We start from the raw sequence: 19,121 nt of genomic DNA, 5'->3' as shown, positions 1-19,121 counted from the left end.
CGGGGGTAGGTAGCGGTACACAGTGGTCCCCTCAGTCTTGTTTGGACCCTCCTCTACCCCTCGTCCCACTATTCCTGGATCTGCATGAACTCTCGGGGTGCGAGGAATTCCCGCAACCTGCACACGCATGTCTGAACTTACATGTCCCTTGTGGCCTGGTGCAATTGCCCCTGTTAAAATTCCAACAGACCCCTCTCTTACCCCCATTCCCACCAGTCCTTGCTTGGTGGTCGCCACCGGGGCCCGCTCGAAAGGGCATCGCGGGCTGTTGGCGGGAAGGCCCCGACCCATTTCCGCCTAGCGAGGACGACTTCGTCGCGCCCGGCAGGAGCTGTTTCTGCCAAGAAATTGAGTCGAGACAATCCCACGTCAGAGATGAATCGTACTCCTTGGCCTTACAGAACTTCATATCGTAACCCATCCACTCATTGCCCTCATACGTTTCATAAAAATCCATTATTCGTGCCTGATAGCAGGACAATTCGGGCAAAACCTCGGGCTTACGTTCCCCAATAATTGCAGTAAACATCGCAAAGGCCTTGGCCCAATTTGTGATTGTCTCATCAACCCTGAATCCCGCCATTTTTGCTCGCCATACACTCGGGTGCCACAAATCTTTCTGCATCTTAGCATACTCCATCTCGCGATGGTCAGTCAGCAAAGAAAACATATGTACATACTTATCAGCCCATATCAATTCTTTCGTGGCCAACGGTATATGTTGTACCACCCTCTCCGGTCTTGAGGGAAAAGACCCCTCCCTCGCCATTGGCAATGCCTGCTTACCCGGCTCCATTGTTGTTCCCGCTGTTTTTCTGACGCCAGCTGCCGGTCCTTCCAAGGTCACCTGTGGGGGGACAAGAGGGAGATTCGCCTTTGCGGCATCTCGCGACTGCCGCAACTGCTGCATTAGTAACTTGGCCTCTTCGGCCGTGTCTTCAGGTGCCGTAACACCCCCTGTTTTTCTGCCAAGCCATGCGGCCAACTGGGCGGCTAATTCTGGAGGCATGTCCTCCTCGTTGGCGGGCGTAACAACAACCGTAATCGGTTGACCCGCGTCCGGGATTGGTACCGGGGCCTCGACTGGAATGGCCGGGCTTGCCGGGGGTACCTCGGGAACCAGGACCTCCTCCCTGTCGCCCTATTCCTGACCCGTTTACCCCTACCCGCGGGGACAACTCCCGGCAATGCCGGGCCTATTACCTTCTTTGGTTTACCCGTATTGTTCATCGCAGCCATCTGCTTCTTCATGCTCGCCATATCTCTTATCAGCATGCGAAGCATCTGGTCAGTCCCGGACTTCTTTCCTGCCTTCTTGCCAGGCATTGTTATCGAATATTCAATCCGAGTCCTGGATCCTTAGCCTCGAAGTCGCTGAAAGAGAAACACAAGAATGACAAGTTCTCAAAAATTGCTCCTTGTTCCGTCGAGGGCTCACGTGCAACGAGTGGGTGCAGCTTCCATGCACAGGAACAAGAGGATGCTTCTTCGGATTCCCGCTCTCTTTATTCCTCTTCGGGAGGGCGTGAACCCTCCGCTGGTACGCCTACTGGGTGTGGCCATCGGTGGCCATCGGTGTAGGTGTCTAGGACAACCCCTCTTGGGCGGGAAAAAGGCGCGCCCCGGCTACGCCGCTTCGGGCATACCAGCCGTGACAGCCGTGACACGCCCCCTGCCCAAAATGGTTTCCCGGGAGGATCCGGGCCCCCGACCATACGTTCGGGGGGACCGAGTGGTCGCCCCATTCCATTTGTATCCCTCTACTTTATATTAAGTGGACTCAGTAGCCAGAAAGAGTTAAAAGGACCGAGTATACAGAAATAGACTTGCTGAATGTTTCCAAATCAAGTGCAGGGCTTCCATTGCAAAGTTATAGAAATAATTATGATACATTCAATTCTATTTAAATTATTAAAAATGCTGTATTACAATATTACTTAAAATATCAAATGCCACACGTGTTTCACCAAATGGCTCCTGAAGGGCAATTTCTCTAAAGCTGCGATTTCACATCAAAGCTATTACAATTTGACTAGAATTCTTATTGCTCAATTTCATTGTAAAAAGATCTTCCAACGATGTTAACTAACAGACTTAAATCGGTGAACGCTGTCCTCATTTATCACTCCCAGTTGGGCTTTGTCCTGGACAGATTGTCCAGGAAACATCTTCAGATTTACAGCTACACCTACGGCAGACCTAAAGTGACTTCATTCGCAAATGGCCCTCTCATTAGACGCCAAGATGTCACTTCACATAGTTGAAGGTACATGTTTAGGACCTTGGCCTAGATGGACGTGGGACAGAACTTCTCTACTTATAATCAATATAAATATCAGAACCAACGGCCAGGATAGGCAACGATGGGCTTTATCGGACCCTTCGTACATACATAGAGGAACAATTCAAGGCTGCCGGTCACCCCCTCTTCTATTTCTTCTGGCAATGGTAATTCTGGATGCTACCATTTGCAAAATCAACACATTTCAGTATACAAACTTAGACCACGGAGATTAACCCCTTCAGCGTGGCGCAAATTTTCGCGCTGTGCTGAAGGTTCTAATGAGCCTATCGGCTCATGACGGAACGGTTCCGTCATGAGCACAGCTCAACCGACGCTCATGACGGAACCGTTCCATCATGAGCATGGAAGGGGTTAAGACATTCTTGTATGGAGATACCATTTTGTTAATGCTTGAAAATCCCAGAGACTCCATAGCTTGCTGAGAGAAAAGTAAAGTAAAGGAGACCTCCACTTTCTTGGATTATAAGGTTAGAGCCATAAAATGTGAGTCTCTGGCCATACCTCGGCATGTAGCACACTATTCATCCAAGTGGATCATTAAGAACTTAAAATGTTGCAGGGCATTGTTAAATACGGGACTCTAAAGTCAAGTGTGCTGCAAGACAAAATGGCTCCTCTAATAGCAAAAATAATAGCTGGCTTTGAAAGGTGGAAATTATTGAGGCTTTCTCTGCAGAGAAGAGCACACCCTGTTAAAGCGATGGAGGCACCAATTCCAACTATGTTTTTGAGGCACTGCCTTGAAAGTTCCAAAAAATCATACTTCATCGGTTTGGTGGCCTTATAAAAGCTTATGTGTGTGGCAATGATCAGCTGAGGTGCCACATGTCTAAACGGTATGCAACAAGATTTAAGCCTGCTAGATAGGGCATCCTACTACGAGACCTACCAGCATTCACAAATTGTGTATCCCTCCTACCCCTCAATGAGACTCCAGAATAGGTATACAGCAATTTGAACCTCCACATGAAGCAGGCAACCCCTTGTTGCATGCAGTGTTTCCAATTGGAATTCGGTACAAGTTTTTTAAAACCCAATGCACTTTGGAACTTCAATGCTCATCTTTATTGTAATTCTGATCGCATTGTGGGCCGTGCATTCTACTGGCAAGATTGGAATCTTATCTTAGGTAATTCCCTTGAAGGTGGTATTGTTAAATTCTTTTACTCTGTCAAACAAGAATCTAACTTAATGGATGACCATTGAAGGCAGTATCGCCAGCTGTTTCATTACTTAAGCAGATGACTACAACCTGGAATGTCTGCACCTCGAGACTCACTACATTTTTCTCACCTTAAAATGTGGGGGTGTTGTAGTGAAGTGGTCTCACACCTTTGCTGGATTCTAATTTAAGGTGTTGTACTGCATGCTTGGGACCTGAGAGAAGCTCATGAAAGGCTTACCCTTGTCAGAGTGGTGCATTGCTGGCACTGGTCACCTCTGTGTCCTCGTAAGGTAGGCCTCTGCCAACATTCCTTCCGTTGGAAGTATCATCGAAATACATTGTTTTTCTCATACTATGGTCCTGCAATGCACTGCATATTTACTGGAACAGAATATGACAATCTTGAAAAGATTGTGTGGCTCGAACATTATGCCTTCCACCCCACTATCCTTATCTGATGACATGTCAGATTGAATAATCAGCACAGAACGTGGTCTCTGTGGATATCACAAAAACATGCAACCTTCATAGAAGGAATCTCCATATCCTTTGACATATGAGAATGGTGATATCGTCAGTAGGAACCTAGGCGAGGCTGAGTTACGAATTAAAAGGCAAGTTGCAAAAATCTGAGACCCTCTAAAGAACGCCTCTAGCAGCCAAGAAGCTGATGGATTAATAAGTGTACAGGTTCACTTATTGCAGTACTGTTGCATTCTATTGTCATAAAGCTGAAAATAGGTGATGTCCCTTTACTTACTATCCCTTTCTTTTTGGGTTTATACTTTTTATTTTGGGGGAGGATCTTCCATTTTCAATTTTATTTTAAACATTCCATTTAGCTTCTGTGATGCTTACAAGCTGGTTGAGGATGTCGGGAATGCATTTGTATTGAAAACATAAGTTAATGCTGGAAACCCAAGATTTGGAAACTTAGATTTCTAGAAATCCTGATGAGTGTGTCTCTGCGAAACCCATGTTGGGGAGCATGGAGGGGATCAGTGATTTACCCCTCATCCATCTTTGGCTGACTTGAGAATGGGGGGAAGCGGGAGGTTACTGTGCAGGGGTTTATAAAGCAGAGAGTGGTACTATACACTGGGCCTGCACAGTGGCTCGTACTGTATAGAGGGTTCATATTGTAACATTATTCCATACTCTACTGGCCATTCTCACTGGAAAATGTCTCATTTTGTATGTCAGATCATAATATGCAAACGGTGCATAATGCACATGGTCTCATACTCTATAGGAGGCTCTTACTATGCAGGACATCATACCACACACATGCCTATACTGTATTAGGGTCTCATATTGTGCAAAGGACCCTAACACTCCCTTAAGACCCAATCTACTCTAACCTTTCCCAGAGAGACTTCTTTGCACCCAGCCATTCACAGGACTGGAAACATCAGACAAGGTGTAATAATTATCTTTGGTATTTTAGGTGAAATAACGCTGTCTGAAATAGATGGGATAGTGTTACAATGAGAAAGATATAAGCAGGTAGGTCTTGTAGATAAATGTTTTAGATTCATTCTTCAAGTTACTTCATAGGTTACAGGTTACAGGAAGATGGTAAGATCCATATTATGCCCCACCAGGAGCAGCCTCCTTGCTGCTCAGTCCATCCGCTCCACTGATTCTCTCTTCAACACAAACACCCTGAACATTCTAAATGACATCACCATTGGCTGAGTAGCAAGGCAGAGAACCACCATAGGGAGGATGCATTAACCAATAACTAGATTATAACACATCTCCCCCAATAAAGATTATAGAAAATCAAATGTATGATAAGACACACATTCAACATGTCCAATAACTTCATCAAAACATTACATACCCATCCAATGAAGGAAAAATGGGTAAACACGAGCAAAAGTGTTACATTCTTTAAAACAGTGGATGCTCACCCACATTAATTCATTCCCCATACTCAACTTAGCACAAGGAATAACTCACTCTTCAAACTATGGGCACCACACCACTACATAACACAGAGTACCCATCACACCTCACACTCAAGGCACACACAGTGGCAGGACCGGGGACTCCCAACCCTCTACTGCACTTACACACAGGGTAACATCACAACCCTAAAACAGTGGATACCAAACACCACCTCGCCTCACATTCAAGGCACAATACTAATGCCAGGACCAGGGACTCCCAACCCTCTACTGCACTACACACAGGGTAACATCACAACTCTAAAACAGTGGACATCAAACACCACCTAGTCTCACACTCACTGCACAACACTACAGTAGGACCAGGGACTCACAACCCTCTACAGCACTACAGACACACCAGGTAGATTATCCAAATGCCTACATATGACAAAGCGATATTGTTCTGGTTGTATATGTGACTGAACACCAGGGTTTCCTTCAATTACAGATGTTCCAAGGAATGTTTGTTTGAAGACACAGAAAATTGAACGCACAGTACTCACCGGCTGGCAGTCAGTAATGCAGCTGATAGGCTGACACAGCACCATGTTAAGCTGGGAGCCTTGGTCCATCTCCTCGCTACAGTTGCAGAGGCTACAAGAGCCAATGCCTGCTGGAACTGGGGATAAGGGCTGCCAAGGGACAAGGAAAAACATATTATCTTCACAATTGGATGTTGATAGGTGGTATTAACTTGTGAGTCTCTATTCCTTGTGTGGTGAGCTGGTTTCTGAAATGCTGAGAATGATTAATGTATTGGAATGTTGCCATGTGACATTGAGTGGAAGCTCGGAGATGGGGCAGTGGGAGGGATGATGGAACCTTGACTGGCCCTACCTGCCGTTGATGCAACCTAAGAGCCTAACAAGAAATTATGAACTGACGTACATGAGTCGCTCACTCCAGACTCTTGTATGAAGACCCTACCCTTTGACTTCAACATTTTGATAAGTTGTTAGGGATCTGCATGAACATGCAGCAAAACTCTGGTGACAGGATCTATTAATGCCAGAGGAGAACGTCTGGCCTTGTAACCGAAGAGGACTAGTTTGGGTTTGACCAACATCAAAAGTACCCGGAAATGGCTGTTAGCTAACCCTGCTAGTTAGAGGAGCACAGTGAGGATGGGCAATATTTGACAAGGGGGTCTTTCCTTCACTCATGTATTTACTTTTGATTCCTTATGGATCATGGTTAGCAGTTTTGGGAAGGGAATGGAATGTCTATCTGCATGTGTTGCAAACTGGGGACAGAGCAGTACACTGTACAAGGAGAATTCAGAGGGGAATCCTTGTAATGTGCCAACGTGGGGAAGAGCATAACCCCATTGTGAGACGATTCTAAGAAGCACAAGAGGAGAAGTATCATGTTACAAGTGGTTGTAAGGGAAAGTAGCCCTTGAAGTGAAAATGTAGGGGAAGTGTAGTGCCTTGTGTTGTTGTGGGTGACAGCCAGAAGATTTGCTTGACTGAGTACGTCTTTGCCAGCCGATCTGGTCTGGTGTTAATGGTTAGTTTGTCAGATACCTCAAGTGTTTCATTGTTATGTTGTATCAACAATCTTTCAACATGCATCTACTGAGGCTGTAATTCTGTTTAGAAGAAATTGTCCTTCTGGTATTGTGAACGTTGCTTGTGAGAGATGGATAAATGTGCGAGTTTGTTGTCTGTGTCTGTGTCACGTGTAGTTTACTAGTATGATGTGGAAGTCTGGGGACATTGTGCGTCAGTGTAATTTCGATGACAGGTTTATAGCTGGAGTCTGGTTGAGGCATTTTTTTAGATAAACAGAAGTATGGTTAAACGTTCTGGTTTTGTTTTGTTTGCACCTTGAATGTATCCATGTAGGATGATGTAGAACCCTTGTTAAAGGAAACAGATATCTTATGTTCCCCGTCCAACACGTGACTGGGCATTCATGACTATATGCCCTTCGTGTATAAATGTTAGCCCTGCGTACGAGCGTTACTGCCGTTATGACGAGCACAGCTCGTCATGAGTTCACGGCCACTGTGGCTCATGACGAGCTGAGCTCGTCATGAGCATGGGAGGGGTTAAAACTTAAAGCAACATTTAAACACTTCCAAACAACATGTAGACAAAAAGTGGCAGAGTATCAAAAATGTGTGCACAAATATACTAGCGATGCACATTTTAAGGGGGCCAACTGCACTGTCAGCCAGCTTTGAACAGCTGATGCCCTAATGAATATTCAGTTGCCAGGCTTTCGTCTTGCTCATGTACATTTCCTGCCTGCCTTTGCTGATGACAGTATGGTCTAGTTCATGCAGTGTTGGGGCTGAAATGGTGAAGACATGGCATAAGGGACCTATTTTTATGATTTTGACTTTGCATGCATTCTTCATTGTTAGGATTAAAACTTTGGAAGCATTACAACTGAATGTGAAAGCGCAATGCTCACAGTCACCATGAGAAAATGAATTTCTGTGGTTGCATGCTTCACTAATTAGAATGCCTTATTGGATCCTCGATCTGAAAGTAGTGAAATGAAAATGTGGATTTCCACAACTGTTTTGCATTCATTCGTATGAAAAAAATGCTGCCATTGGGTCAACCATGCCCACAACAATCTCCATTTTGCTAAGAAAAAAGGACAGGTTTGTAAACAATTCTGCATTTTTGTCTGTCTTTTGTTTTACACAAAAATGAGGATTTATGGAGGAATTCAACTTGGAGATTTTTGCAAGTCCTATTTGCGCAGCTGGGTTTGATTGTACATATTGTTTGAGAATATGTCCAGTTGAATTACAGATATATGAACCTGGATTGCACAGACCTCTCATCATCGCATGTAAGGGTCTGTAAATGTGTAATTCTTCCACATCTATCTTTTTTCTACAGTTGGAAAATTTCATGTGAATTCTTTACTTTCTACACAAGACCTGTAAAAATGGGGATGGAAGGTGCATGATACCACACTTTCTGCACAGCTTGGAAGAGTACGCTAGTTTGGTTATAGCTACTGAAAATGTTTGTGAGTATCCACACAGCTATACCTTTATTAATGTTTCCCTTATTTGGTTTGCGTTAATGTTCTGAAAACGCTGATGCAGTCTTGAGAACTGCCACGGATTCCTATTGTTACCACTGTATCCCAAAGGAATGTGGAAAAGTCTGCCAATGCAACAGGAATACTGCATGTGTAATAACTATTACTGTTTTTTTAATTGTCTGTTATTATTGCAAAATATACAATTGTATTTACACATAGAAAATTATTTTGAATCAAATACTTTATGTCTAAGAATTAATAATGTGTAAATGCAAATGGTCCTCTTCAATTGTCTGTTGTAAGGAACACACGGCATGCTTTCGTTTTTCTACATTAATTTGCACGGTACCCTTTATAACATATTTTAAATTGTCTTAATTCACCTGGGTTGAAGATGTTTCAGTATCTGAGTTATCTACACAAAATACTGTACTAACAGATTGATTGTCCGATATTTGACATCATATTACTTCCTGAAAGACGTAGGTTAAACAGAAATGGTAGGACTATTCATCACTAAAACCTTTAGTACAAGCCAGTGTATAACATGTTCCCGCTTTTTTCATTAGTTAGTGTGAAAAATATATTCTGTTTGGGAGGGATTTTCTAAATTTTTCTCTCATAATGTGAAATGTCTGCGAGATTTATAGCTCGATTTTTAATTGTGACCTGTAAATAAATTGAGTGTCGAGTAGCTAACAGTACTTAGGGTAATCATCTCAATGTAAAAATCTGGAAAGTCAGAAAGGTTAGCGATGCCTATAAATCCATTTTGCATTGATTTTACTCACAATGTGCAAATCTGAAACTGAGTTTTTGGAAATTGAGTCTATTCCCATAGGTCATTATTTAGACAACCTGGCTGTTGAAATAGCAAATTAACTAGTGCCAGTTAACTAACTAATTAGTGACCATTCTTCTGGATTTGGCTCGACAGCACTTCTTGGCCACACTTCAGCCGGCTCACACTAACACATTTTAGAAGACTACTAGGTCATCCTCCTCAGATCCCTTTTAATGTATGTTAGCCAGCTGCACATATGAATATAGATCTAAATCTGCTCCCTTGAACCAACATGAATACCTCAAATTAAAATCCCCCCACCTCAAATGAGACCTCACACACCTCAAATGAGAATTCATACACACCACAGATAATCATACAAACGCCTTAAAATACAATTCAAATGCTTCACTCGAGTATTCACACATGCCTTAAATCATCATGCACAAAGACAAATACAAATTCCTCAAGGTCAAGTCACCATATGATCAACAAGAATCAGCATTCGGATAAGCCAAATCGAAATACACTCTCTGAATGCATAGAAATAACATTCACACACTTATAACCAGAGTCCACAGGTCTAGGAACACCATTCTCAAACTTAAAATACTCATGCCATCCATGTGGCTTAAACTGACATTGATATACCTTACAACATGACTTGAGCACTTCGGATCAACTTGTGTTCAAGAATTTCAAATTTTACTCCATCTGAATGAGCTTTTATATACATTTATATTAATAAGTGTTCTCTCACTACAGACCAGAAGCACACAACACATCGGCTGCTTTGCATCACAAATAAGTATTTGCACTTCTCAAATCAACATTATGCAACAGAATCTGGCATCACACCACAAAACAACATCAACCACGTCGAAACAGCATCCAACAGTATTTAAACTACTCAACCTACCGTAAAAAACTGGTCCCAAAGAATTCAGAGTTCAGACACTATAAACATACTTTTCACACCTTAAATTATCATCACTGGCTCCAAGTCAACATCTCAAGTGGCAGATCCGCATTCCACCCAAAAAAACTAAATTTGAACACAAATACTTTAAATCAAAAGCTCACGTCAAAATTTAAACATTGTAATGCACCATTTTTATGAGTACCCACTTCAACTCATTCGATTCAGGACAACATACCGGAAATTACTGGGGAAGTGCCCCCAATAGAATAGGCCAACCCTTATTTGGCTGTTTCTCAGGGCTCAACAGATTGCAAATGCAGAAACCACCACTGGACTACTTTAAATGAGACTCTAGCTTTATCTCTCCGTCCCTGATCTGCGTGTACGTGTCTAAAGTTAACTATAATTTTAGATTATTTCCACCAGCATGGAAAACATTGCAAATATGAAGTGAAGTTTCTTACCGGGTACTCAAGTCCATTTACAACACAGACGTTCTTCGGTACTGTTGGGGTGAAAAAACAGAATAGTCTTTATACTGCTGCAAACTAATGTGAAACATAGCACATGCGCATGCCACAGAGTTAAGTATTTTTGTTAGGCCTCTCTTAATTATTGTCTCTCTTCAAACGTTGTTTCAACTTGTCATCTTGTGCTTGAACCCTTTTTACCTTAAGCCTCTAAATGAATAAAAATATGGAGATGGCTTAGCAATGAGGAGAGTTTGTTCACAATCATTGGGCATGGGAGGACACGTCTTACAGAAAATGAGTAAGTACAATCTGTAGAACTTTCAAAGGCTCTGAGCTGGGAGAAAGCAGGTTTTGCCATTTTCCCTAAAAGCAGTTTTATCCACATTAAAACATACTTTTCTTGAGAGGCACTGCTTTTAGAGCATTGAAGGAAATTAGGCTCTGCCATCTAAAACCTAATGAAATGGGCAGTCTTTCGCTCACCAGGGCATATAAAACATATTTTATAAGGTCCCCGCTTACAGTTATTATTATTATTATTATATTTCTTATATAGCGCCAGAATCAACCCCCGAAGGGGTATCTCCGCGCTTGCCTTGGGAACTCGTCCTGGTTTTTCCCTGTGAGATAGCCCCTACAGGGCATCCCCAAGGTGAAAGCCAGGCATCCCGCCGCGGGGGGCCGTTGTGGAGATTAAGCAAGCTTAATGCCCAGAGTTGCAGAGTGTGAACCCATGATTAGGTCAGGCACCGAAGCGAGAATTATCGAGTCCGTGGACATTTGAGCTCAACACCCTGCCGCGTCGGGAATCGAACCCTGGTCCCGGGTCTGACCTCTGCTTCATGGTCTGCCTGCTCTAACCAGTGAGCCACACTTCTCCATAGCCCACAACCCCTGGGTCACCTAGGGGAGACCTTGGTGTACCTAATATGTAAAAAAACAGTAGATTATCACTATTAAAGTGTTCATACCACCAAAGTCATACTTGCATACAATTTACTTTTAAAGACAGTCTGCCAAGCAAGGCTGCCTCTAAAATGACAGTAGGCACTCAGCAATGCACACATGTAATTGCAAGAAATCTACTGGGCCTCGAAACTTCCGTGCCCTATTATACGCAAGGGACTTTAAGATAGTTTGAACCCCCTGGCCCTATCATATACTAGAGATTTATAGGGTCTGCAATGGCTATGGTACAATTACATATACCTTTTTTAGTAAGAGCACTGGCCCTGGGCCTGGATTGCAGAGTAGAGGGCACAGCCAGCATCAGTTACTACCAGTATCAGTCGAAAAACAATTGGGGGTAGCAGGGCAAAAGGATGAATTTCTAACATGGTTAGAATCGGACACCATGTTTTGAGTTAGTCTTAGTTCATTCAATTGACTAACTCATGTGAGCACTTTTATTCTTTTGTCAATTCATTGTGCACCACTTTTTCCTTTCTCCAGCCCTAGTCACTAGTTGATCACAGCATTGACTTGAGTTAGTTTAGCTCAAAATAACATACCTCACTGCAAACTGCCCCTCAGCATACTGCACAAACCAGCCACATTCTCCAGACCTTGATGGATGCAATAGACCACTAAATTTTTCGTAAACCTCCTTACATTGTCTCCATCAAAAAGGGGATGGGTTTTAAGACTACTGAAAGATGGTGTTTGAACAAATCCAAATGAAAATGTAAAAGTATAGTATAAAATGTTGATGTGCACAACATACCACATCCGTAGGAGGCACAGCAATCTCCTTCTTCAAAGGTCACCGTGAATTGGAAACCAGGGCTGCAGTTATTCAGTGGCCGGCGACAGAGGTTCGGATTACATTCTGCACAATATAGTATAGTGGGTTAAGAGAGAACATTATCCAGACCTCCATGTCAGTATACATCATATTTGAAGCATGAAAACGTGGAAGACACAATTAGTTAGAGTTGTTGCATTACTTTTCTCATTTAATACATTCTCTTTTTTTCTAATGTAACTTTGCAATGATTGGCATTCTCTCTAAAGAAACCTATGCAATATAAGCAAATTCCAAGAGTCCCCAACTTCTACCAAATACACTCATCGTCATTGGTCAGTGAAACAGTTCTTCCTATGAGCCCTTGGAATCCTATTTTGTTTTTTTAATTGAGTATACTGCTTGAAATATAGGTTTGTAAAGAGCAGGGCTCTATTAAGTGAAGTATTTGACCTCCTATTCTTGTGGGAGACCAATGCATTTTTAATCAGTAAATTACTGGTGGACACATAATTCTACCACATTGGTTACTTACATCTGCACTCAAAACACCTCACAAGGATTTTTGTGCTGAAGGTACAGTTCCACCAAGCTGAGAGTCCAAATCAACACACTCCTCTAAAACTAAGGGGAATATTCACAAGAACGTGTGATGACTACTGCAAGAGTAGCGTTACGCAACTTTCAAAAGCGCAGCCTATTGCGGGAAAATAACCCTGTGGCAACGTGAAATTCACAACGCAGAGGTAGTATGCGATAGTCTGCCGAAAGTGCGGACAATGTACACGATACAACCACCTCAATGGAGTCCAAAACACAACACAAAAAAACCTGCGATGGGCCAAAGCGCGATGAGGAAATGAGCTAAAAGCAGTGGCAGAGTTGCAACACACACCTGGCAGGCTGGAAAAACCACCATAAAAGTAGAAAAAACACCCAAACACAAACTGACCAATACCCAAGCACCATGGGAGCAGTCGGAGAAGGCGCAGAGGACTAGCGCAACCCCTCATGTACCCAGGACGACCAGCCTGGGATCTCGGGGACAGGGAAGGGCAAGGCCAAGAAGAAAAGGAAGACAAAGGTTAGTCCACAGGTGAACAGGATCATAGTCAGGGAGGTGACGGACCACCATCAACAACTGTTCGTCACCTCCAAGGAGTCATTGGGCATCATAAATTGAATCTGGCAGGACATCGTGGACAAGGTGAATGCCGTCAGGAGTACAAGAAGACAATGGACGAGGTCAAGAGGCGATGGAATGACATCAAGCAGAGGACCAAGGAGACACTCTCCGCAAACCAGAAAGCAGCAATGAAGACTGGATTTGGGGGCCCAGTGCTACAGTTTGAGCTGTATGACATGGAGGTGCTGGTGTCGACAGTCATGTGTGGAGATCGGACACTGCTCGCCAGGACACAACACAACTGCAACAGGGTGAGTGACCATCAGATACTCATGGCATGGGTGGAGATGGGCACAATGGCACACATGCACAATCAAGCAGAGCACAGTGCACACCCAAAATGACTATGGATCCTTGCCCAGATGTACTGACTGTCACAATGTACAATGCCATGCTGTCAGATTGTCAACATGTAACATGCGGCCACATACATGTGGACAAATTGTAATACACTATCTCCCCTTCACATTGCAGGGGCACTTTCAACACCTCCTGCAGAGCAGTCCCAGTCACTCTTCACTGATGACGAGAAGAACAACATCAGGATCAACACCCTAACCATCCAAGACATCATTGACCTCATCCGCCACTCACCTCCAGGATCAGGGCAGGCCAGATACATCGAGGAGACCCCACCCACTACCTAAAGCACCCAGCAGGAGGCACCCACATCCCCAGCACTCCCCCAAGACCCCCAGGAACAACACATGGCCTTCCAACGCCGTGTGCTGGAGTGCCAGAGGGAGACCACAGATCAGGTGCTGTCCTTGGGTGTGTAGCCCCGCTCCATGTTCTCCAACTAGCCCTGACTGACATCGCTTGAGTCATGATGCGGAGAGAAAGACACCTGTCCATTCAGTGTGGGTCCAACAATACCAGCCGTGAGCTGGCACACATTCGGAGGCTCATGGAGGACAGGGTGCGGATGGAGGCGGAAAGGATTGCAGCCACCTCTGCACATCAGCGGAATGTCGCGGGAATCTACCATGCCCTGCAGATCCTCATCATGGCATTGCTGCCACAAGGCTTGGCATCGTTGAATGCTGCTGCCCCCACACCATCCACATCTCCACCCCCTGGTGTGTAAATACCACCCTGTGCGGCAGGCCTACTCACTCCGGCACCTGATGTTACAGTGCCACACAATGCGGCCGAAAATCCACCTCTTTCACCTGATGTGTCAGTGGCACACAGTTCCGCAGCCGGTACAGCAACACCCCCAGTTGGGGCAAAGCACACATCCGGGGACGAGGACGTAGATGTGATTGTGATCAGAAGGGCTGAGTAGCATTAATTTCTGCCACCTGGCCTCTTCCTGGTTGGTCCTGCATATGGCTTCATGACCATCCACTGATCCCAGGTTCACTCAGATGCACTCATCTTGGACAGCGACATGTACCGCCACATTGTGTTTGATGACCAATGACACGGCGACCAGACTGTGGACTGCACCCCTCCTCTTCCGCAGTACTTGTATTCCACGGATGGACTCTGCCTGGCCCTCCACGGACCTATTGGTGTGGTGTATTCGGCAGTACCCAGTACCACTCCAGCTGCGAAACTGCACTGGATGTGCAATGAACATCCAGGATGCACTGCTGTGTCATGTCTTTCATCATTCATGTATGTATGTGGGGATGAATGTAGGGACGGTGATTTCCCTTGTGTCAATGATGCTCAACTTGTGGGATGCCAGTCTGAGGGTGCTACATAGCTATGTGTGCACGGGTCCCGTGGACACCACAACAGGGACACACGCACCAGCCACTTTCTTGTCCGGACATGGACTGACCCAAGCCCAGTGCTCAGGAGTAATTTTTGCAAGCCCTGCGCTGTTACAGCGTACGGCAGGCCAGACCACTCCGCTCATGCTCCCAGGGAGGAGCCTCATTGCTACCCATCGCAGGTGTACTCGCTGGTGGTGTGCAGGTCACTGGTTTAGTTGTCAGCATGTCACAGCCACTCCCTGAGGCCAGGTTTGCATGCACACCACACCCATCCGGCAGAGGCATCACAGGCCATGTGACCCCGCAAATACAAGGGACCGACGACGTCACATACCCCTCTGCCGGTGGTGACTGTATGATGGACCTGAGGCCGGGACAGGACTACCACCACGTGGTGCTGACTGGGGTTGGACAGGGTTTGTGGCACACTGGGCATTGCGGATGGCACAGGCACCCCTCCACCCGGCGCTGACTGGGTACCTTGAGCTGCTGAGTGGGTGTGTAGCCTGCGATGATGGCCCGTCCCGGCGGTCCGAGCTGCTCAGGATTTTTGTGCCTTGTTGGACCGCAGTGTAGGCCGAGCCAGCGGGCTGTGCGGGCCAACCGCCACATGGCCCGCTTCCCGGATCACAGAGTTAGTGGCACCCATTGGGCTAAGTGGCTGTGCAGGCTGCAATGTTGCCGGGTGCCCTGGTATGTACCATCCCATGGTGTAATCAAAACCCAGCACCAAATGTGAGACCTGGTGGCCTGCGCAGCGTGGATGCATGGTGTGGAGGGTGCCATGTCCATGGGCCCCAGGCTTGTGGCTTGCAGAGGCACATGGTGGGACCGGCAGTCTACTCGCTGGTGGTGGAAGGTGAGCAGTGAGGCCCGTGTGTGCATGGGTGGGCATGCTCCGATGGGCAGCGGGAGGGCCTGGGATGCCTCTGCCTGGGTGTGCATGGGCAGGCGATGTTTTCTTATGCAGTTGTGTGTACTGTCCCAGTCATGTCTCTGGACTCTGTTTCAGATGACCCCTCTGTCTCACATGTGTGACCTGGTGCACTGCCATACGTACCGGCAAGTGGTGTGAGGCACACCGGTGGCAGCAGTGTGGCCTGGGTGTGTAGGGTCGGCTCTCACTCACTCTACCTCTCTCTTCTTTCGTACATGTTTCGGTGCAGCTGATGTGGCATGTCTTTGGTCAGGGGTGACAGGGAGGGGTGGTCCTGGGTGTGGTGTCGGTGGGTGTTGTGGCTCTCTGGGGTGTCTGTGCTGCATTATCAGTTGCTCTATGGCATCTGTTTCAGGTGTGGATGTGGGCTGTGCTCCTGTTTGTGGTGCAGGCTGTGGTCCGGCTTTACACCAGGTCATGGCAGGTGTAAATTTCCTGCTGCTAACGCGCCTTATCCCGTGTTATGTGTTCTTATTGCCGGTCTGGCTGTTCGTTGTGAATGTTGAGGTGGTGTGTTGTTGCGGTTTTTGTCATGGGCATGCCTACTCTGCATCTCATTAACGATAGTTGCGGGGGTCCTCTGTGGCGATGTTTTTTGCAGCTGCTATCGCAGGAAAACAGGTGCCGTGGGCTGTTAGCACCAGCTTGTGAATGGTCGATAAATTTATTGTGATTTTGGCTGTGATAACGTTCAGTTAATCCGGCTATAGCTCCTTGTGAATATGCCTCAAAGATTTCTCCATGGGTGCGAAATGTCTGAAAGGTTATTACCTGTTTGCTTAGCACATTGGCAATTAGCACTTTGTTCTTTTGCTGTTGAGAATTGTAATGTGGGAAGAACTGAAGACAGCAGAATTAGTGCATTGATTGCAAGACCACCCAGAGAACGATAGAATATACTAACAAAACCAGCATATTTGATGATGACAATGTAGTCAAGAGAAACAATAATGCCATGGCTAATAGGTGATACAGATTTCTGATGTGCAAACCACTAAAGATGCCTCCAGCACAGTGGGTACAGCCTTCATAATAGGGGGGACTTCAACGGTGTGACCTTTCCTCCCTGCATGCCACTGTGATTTGTGAACCCCTTTAAAGGGTAATACCCTAGGTGTTCTGACCGGCTAGTCTAGATATATATGTTTATGGGCTCAGACATTTGGGTTTTGCATGCAATAAGGAAAAGTTAGAGCTATTGGCATTGTTAATGACAACATTTTTATTTATGTGTTGGTTTTGAAAACAGATAAATAAATGGCAGTCATTTAAAATGCCAATAGCTTATTGTCTCACAAATGCGAGATCTGTTGCATTTGCATACACACACACACACACAGAGCCACACACACACAGAGCCACGCACACACACTGAGCCACGCACACACACTGAGCCACGCACACACACTGAGCCACGCACACACACTGAGCCACGCACACACACTGAGCCACGCACACACACTCAGAGCCACACACACACACTCAGAACCACACACACAAACTCAGAGCCACACACACACACTCAGAGCCACACACACACACTCAGAGCCACACACACCTGTTCAGGCGCTTTTTGTGTTAAAAAACACAATGTTCTTTTTCCATGAGAGTGGTATTTCTAGGTGTACACCAATATTTGACTTCGAATGAGCATTGAAAGGAAGTTCGACACCATTTCATGTGCTCTTTTGAATGTGTTTCTATACATTTTAAGACACAGAAGCGCTGAAAAGGGAATTACGCATAAAACAAACATGGAATTACGCATAAAATGAGTGTAAATCAAAAAGTTAAATAGCACATAAATGCTCCCAAAAATATATTCTGTGCCACAAAAATGTTTTGTCTTATGCCACAAAATGTGTTACTCCATGCTTAAATCTTCTAGGAGTTTGGAACCGCTTATGGTATGGTTCTGGCTAAAATAAATGTATAACGTCTGCACATAGAAAGCTGCAAGACATAAGCCGTAAACAGAACTGCCAAAAGTACTGTGCCATTAAATTAACAAAATTGAGGAAGGAAGCGCCTCTGTGACACCCTTGAGGTTTCAACTCTTGTGAGTCAAGACATCTCTCCTCACAGTCAGAACTGGTAATAAATAGCATTATACATATTACACTTCTAACACATTCATATATTCCATCCTCACACAACCACTCACCTGCCCTGCATTTATGTGCCTTAAAATATTAGTAATAACCAATTGTAACCAAACATGAACCTGACAATATGTTCATACACTGAATTGACACCCAGTTTGTACTTCCTATTTCAGCCCACGTTTTCATACAATATCAAAGAGTGACTTTGAACAGGTTATGCCAATCCATCATCGTCTAGCATAAAACATACAATGGTGGTAGCAGTTGCCAAACTTAATGGCATAACCTTCAACCACTCCGATGGGTTCAATTCCAAATAAAGCGCAGTAGCCTAGGATTAAACAAATGATAATACACATTTAGGTAAGGATGTTTATTATCACACCTATAGAGTAATATCTTCAGAAAATTCCTTATGGGATCTGAAACGATGATAACATTAAGATGTAATTGTGCACTAAATACTACAGGCTGCAGAAAATCCAAATGAAAAGACAAGTTCAAGATCACTGTTCAAGAGAGGCATTCTGGGTAATTCCCCACCCAAAGTATACAACACGTGGACATAAAAACACACACCCTCATTGGCAAAGAACACGTTCATGGCAATGCGTCTTTCTTCATTTACTAAATGTGTTCTCCAGGCCCACACGACTGACCAATGAATTGAAGGATTTTCCTCGGTGCTTAAAATGGAAAAATAGAGGTGCAGGAAAAATAGAAGGGCTTGTTTCTGGGAAGTGCTGCTACTTTCCAAGTAAAAGTATTATGTTTCTCTTGAGAAGAGCAGGCACGCTCTCTCTCAA

At 44.9% G+C, this 19,121-nt stretch overlaps 1 protein-coding gene across 1 annotated transcript in view; it reads right to left on the bottom strand.

Annotated features, from left to right (window-relative positions):
- Nucleotides 1-19,121, bottom strand: part of LOC147733195 (mucin-5AC-like) — a 231,555-nt gene that overhangs the window by 29,161 nt on the left and 183,273 nt on the right. Inside the window, exons 33-35 of the mRNA XM_086956006.1 lie at nucleotides 12,340-12,444; nucleotides 10,608-10,648; nucleotides 5,929-6,057 (exon numbers count right to left, since the gene is read on the bottom strand). Coding sequence (XP_086812132.1) covers nucleotides 5,929-6,057; nucleotides 10,608-10,648; nucleotides 12,340-12,444 — 275 coding nt within the window. The remainder of the gene's footprint in view (nucleotides 1-5,928; nucleotides 6,058-10,607; nucleotides 10,649-12,339; nucleotides 12,445-19,121) is intronic.

The sequence above is a fragment of the Lissotriton vulgaris genome, chromosome 2_1 (assembly GCF_964263255.1).
Source record: "Lissotriton vulgaris chromosome 2_1, aLisVul1.2, whole genome shotgun sequence".
Taxonomy (NCBI): domain Eukaryota; kingdom Metazoa; phylum Chordata; class Amphibia; order Caudata; family Salamandridae; genus Lissotriton; species Lissotriton vulgaris.
The sequence above is the reverse complement of the archived record's forward strand: the minus strand, read 5'-3'. Positions and strand labels throughout refer to the sequence as shown.